This window comes from Pollicipes pollicipes, unplaced genomic scaffold (assembly GCF_011947565.3).
Source record: "Pollicipes pollicipes isolate AB1234 unplaced genomic scaffold, Ppol_2.1 Scaffold_4881;HRSCAF=5763_pilon_pilon_pilon, whole genome shotgun sequence".
NCBI lineage: Eukaryota > Metazoa > Arthropoda > Thecostraca > Pollicipedomorpha > Pollicipedidae > Pollicipes > Pollicipes pollicipes.
Window position 1 is genome coordinate 57,749,639 of NW_023596576.1, and position 4,931 is coordinate 57,754,569.

General features: G+C 62.4%; 1 protein-coding gene across 1 annotated transcript in view; it reads right to left on the bottom strand.

Moving 5' to 3' along the window:
* Positions 1 to 420: 420 nt before the first annotated feature.
* Positions 421 to 4,931, bottom strand: part of LOC119099736 (DNA replication licensing factor MCM3-like) — a 62,985-nt gene continuing 58,474 nt past the window's right edge. The window contains 1 exon segment of the mRNA XM_037222798.1: positions 421 to 1,042. Coding sequence (XP_037078693.1) covers positions 841 to 1,042 — 202 coding nt within the window. The 3' untranslated portion in view covers positions 421 to 840.

Here is a 4,931-nt window from a genome sequence, read left to right on the forward strand (position 1 = left end):
CGAGCCCCGTCTCCGGAGTCGCCGAGAACGCGCAGGGGGGGGGGGGGGGACGGGGGGCTGCGCGGCTCGGGGGCCCACATAACGGGACCGTCAAGGCTAGCGGCCCCTCGGCGGCGAAGGCCGGCCCAGCGCCGCGCGCTGGCGGCGGCGGCTACCGTTGGCTATCGCCGACCGATCGGGGGCCGCACCCGGCGGCGGTGCCATCTTCAGCGGCCGGCGCCACGGACGGGGAAGGTCAGCAGCACTCTGTCACTCAAACGCCACACCCCTACCCGCTCACCACAGCTCGGCCATATGGCGGCTGTCCGGCGGTCATTGCGCCTTTTTTCGACACGTTCCGCCTTCAGAGACCTGATCAACACACCCGTTGAGCACCTCACTCCAATGCCTACAGCGCATGTGACTAGGCACACAGACGTCCTCTACAAAAACAGTGTATTCAAAACGGAACTCATCAGCGGCACCGACCCCGAGCACCAACCGACCAGCAACAGCACGATATGACCAGCTACGACATCCGGACCACGTCCCGCACGAGCTCCCGACGAGGCGGCGGACCGCTGGCGCGCATGACGGTCCGAAGTCTTTCCCAGCCCCGCTCAGTTCTTGCACTCCGACGCAAGACGCTTATGCCCCGCAACGTAGTGCGCGGCACCCAGGAGACCGCGTTTGTCTCCTCAGGCGCGACGGCACGGACCTGTCCTCCGTTACCAGGCATTGTCTCCCGAGGCCGAACGCTGGCGGAGAGCGTCGCCCACGCGGCTCGGAGCGCCCGCCGCAGAACGAGCGCAAAGCGTCCCCGCCGCCTCCCGACGAGCGCCGGCCTCTGGCCGCCGCCGCTCAGATGAGGAAGAGCTGGTCGTCGGCCACCATCACCTGGTTGGCCTCCGTCATGCGGTCGGTGGCGGCCTCCACCTCGCCGGCGCTGAACGGGCTGGCTGCGTGTTGGCGCGCCAGGAAGTCGCGCACCTCGGCCATCGGCAGTGTCTGCGTGCGCCGCTCGCGCAGCAGGTTCATCAGCGACGTCTTGAAGGCGGCGAACCTGCCGAGGACGGGCCGGTTAGCGGAACAGTCGGAGGTGAGGCGCAGAGGAGGCGAGCAGCCGGCGCTGCCCGAGCGGGGAGCGGGATATCGATGGCTGAACGATTTGCTTTCAAGAGATCGCGAGTCACCTTGCCACAAACTGGTGGGGCACCATCGCCAACGTTGGTCACATTGGCGCTCACGACAGCTGGTGCAACCGGGATTCGAACCCAAGTCCCTCCAGGTGAGCACCTCGAATCACCACGAGCCCGGTGGAGTGCGTTAGCCTTCACTGGCAGCGCCGCGGCTGTTGGACGCGCCTAAGCGAGCGCATACGGGTGGCAAACGCACGCCATTGTCTATGGGCGGCTTGTTTCAGTGTGAAAGCTCCCAGCACCACAGGGTGTGGGGTCAAGTGACGGAAATCGATCATTGCGCTGCTCACCGCATTTGGGGCGGACCGCATACGAGGCCACACTTAACGTGCTCATGGTCGGAATGCCGTAAATGACTAGTCAAAACATTTGGACAGCGGTATCTGGAAGTTGTCAACGCCACTCCCGCGGCAAACATGCACTCATTCAGCCTCGGCCGTCGCACCCATGACGACAGTTACACTACGCGGCGATGAGCAGCCATTTGCCACCAGCTTCCGGTGACACTCCGCCCACCACTAAAAGTAAACTTACACCACCACAAACACGCACAGACAGCCGGGAAGAGCCAGTCTCCGCTCACCAGGGTCCGACCGGGATCAGCATGTGGCGACACGCCACGCCAGACCACGGGCGTGGCGATCCGCCCCCCCCCCCCCCCCACAGCAGTGTGCCGCCCTGTCCGGCGGAGGCCAGTCAGCACGGGGCGCCCCCGAGCGTGCGGCGGCCGCGTCTGACCTCCGCCGGAGGCAGCACAGCTCCGACGGCCGCCGTCGCCGGCTGGCTCCGTATTAGCAGAGGCGCAAAACCCCAATGGGGGCCAGCGCAGCCCCGACGGCCGCTGTCGCCGGCTGGCTCTGGGTTAGCAGAGGCACAAACCCCCACTGGAGGTCAGCGCAGCCCCGACGGCCGCTGTCGCCGGCTGGCTCCGCGTTAGCAGAGGCGCAAACCCCCACTGGAGGTCAGCGCAGCTCGGACGGCCGCCGTCGCTGGTTGGCTGTGTTAGCAATCATGGGCGCGAACCTCTGCCCAGGCCAGCACGGCCCCGACGGCCGCTGTCGCCGGCTGGCTCCGCGTTAGCAGAGGCGCGAACCTCCGCCCCCGCCAGCGTGGAGGATGTTCGGCGACCACAAAAAGGTGCTCGGTTCCACGCCAATGTCATGATAATTTGCTTCAGATACCAAACAGCCCCACTGTGTATCTCTCTCTCTCTCCCTCTCCTCTCTCTCTCCCTCTCCCTCTCCCTCTCCCTCCCTCTCCCTCTCCCTCTCCCTCTCCCCTCCCTCTCCCTCTCCCTCTCCCTCTCCCTTCCCTCTCCCTCTCCCTCTCCCTCTCCCCTCTCCCTCTCCCTCTCCCTCTCCTCTCCCTCTCCCTCTCCCCTCTCCCTCTCCCTCTCCCTCTCCCTCTCCTCTCCCTCTCCCTCCCCTCTCCCTCTCCTCTCCCTCCCTCTCCCTCTCCCTCTCCCTCTCCCCTCTCTCCCCTCTCCCTCTCCCTCTCCCTCTCTCTCTCTCTCTCTTCCTCTGTCTCTCCTCTCTCTCTCTCTCTCTCTCTCTCTCTCTCTCTCTCTCTCTCTCTCTCTCTCTCTCTCTCTCTCTCTCTCTCTCTCTCTCTCTCGCCAGGTCTCCAGCTAACCCAAAAAGGTTCGGCACGACACGCCACATGCTCGGTCTACTTTGCTTACAAACCTGACTCGAACCATGAACGGAACAACCTGGGTTCCGTCACCATGCGACTCCAAAGGTGAGAAGCTGGCGACGTGCGAGTGCAAGCAACACATCACGAACAGCAAGTCAGCCTGCTTACATAAGATAACGTACATGTCCTGACGACAACCGCGAACAAACCCGCACAATCAGACAGCTCAGACGTACACAGCGTAGGCTTGTAAGACAATACCTAAGTTCCCTTCTGCGATCCTGCGAAGGCTGAGCCTCTAACAAACGTAAGGACCCTCCTCGGGATTTACCCAAGCGCGTGTAACGAGCATACTGCACGTGTCCCACCCACGGCTCGCACCTCTAGCACTCAGCCAGCGGGCGCCCTGAGCCGACGGTCCGCTGTCTGTCGGGTCGGGCACGCGTCCACCCTATCACTGGACACGTGACCGCCCGACCACCGGACACGTGCCCTATCCGACCTCGGGGCACGCGTCCGAACCGACGACCAGGCACGCGTCTGGACAGACAGACACGTGTCCGACAAGGCTCCTGAGAACGTGTCTGACCTGAACACCGAACCTCTCTGGCCGGACAACCGGACAGAGGTCCGGCCAGAATACTGAACACGGGTTTCACCGGGCGACTAGGCACACGTCACCGCCAGCCAGCGCACCGCCGACGTGTCCGTTGTCAGGCGTGACCCACGTGACCGCTCAGCCGGCGCGTCTCATACCACTCACGCGTGTGGTGGCCTCCCAGCGCGTCATCAAGAGGCCGTGATAGCGCTTCTGCAACCCGCCCGTCCTCCCCCACCCCCCCCCCCCCCTCCCTCGGTCCTCTCGCAATGCACACGGCTGCTCCAGAGGACGCCCCATGGTCTCCTTCGCACCGGGGCCACCGAGTTCAAAAACGCGGCGGCGGCGTCCGCCGACATTGAGAAATGGGTGGCGACGCTGACCCGCCGCCTGACAACAGGCCACGACGCCGATCGGCGCGACGCCGTGAATTATTTGTCGCCGATGGCAGGTGCGGGTTGCCATGGGCACCGGCCGGCGTTCGGAGCTGAATCCGATGGAATCCGGTTCAAACCGGCTTGCTCGCCTCATATGGCCGGTGCCGGAGACGATCGGTTCGTCCGGTCTCCGGACAAGCCACTCGCGACGTTCGGACACGCCGCACCGCGTCCGGACACGACGCGTTGTCCGACGGCCGGCTGACACATTGCGACGCGTTACCGCTCTGGCATGCAGTAGCATCTATGACTTAGGTTCCGAACACCTTCATCTCCTTGAAACTGAACTGACAATTTCAAGGAGGTGAAACTGAACCGACAGTTTCAAGGAGATGAAATTGAACTGAGAATTGCAAGGAGATGAAACTGGACTGGAAACTGACAACTTCGTTCGCAGCGGCACAGACGCCTCCAGAGGCGCAACAGAGCGGTGGCGTTGTCAGCCGCGCCCGGGTCTGGAGAACTCCGACGCGGGCTGTATTAAATGCCATAGCTTTACATCACACGACTGCTTCTGTGCGGTAACTCGCAATAAGCATGCGTGCTGAATCCTCAAAACATCATGCTGAACCACGCATGCATCGCAGCAAACATACCACGCTGGCACGAAAAAAACCGTGTCTAGTACCCCTGGGTCAGAAAACAAGAAAGCGTCTAGGAAAGGTACCGAAGAGGCCAAAGCGACCAGTTTGAACATTATCCGTCTTCTCACAAACTACAGTATCAGTAAATCACCAGCCACAGTCGCCAATATGAGGCGTCCTGAACATCCAGTCATCATAAGGGACAGTTAGACCTCTAGACAGCATGGGTAAACCAGTCAGCGCTGGTCGCTATCCCATCCCTTCCTCCGTTAGTTCGAACACGGACGCCACGTCTCCTCACCACTTGCAGAAACGCGAACAGACATTCACGGCACATCCATGCAATGAGGTGGAGAAGAAATAACATTCTGACCACAATTCAGCACAACCTCGCTCTACGTCGCAAACCCCGTGTCGACACCGGAACCGCGAACCACGAAAACTTGACGCACGTGCGGGTCAGCTTGCTCGGAATGCCACTGGACTTCGGTCTGAGCCC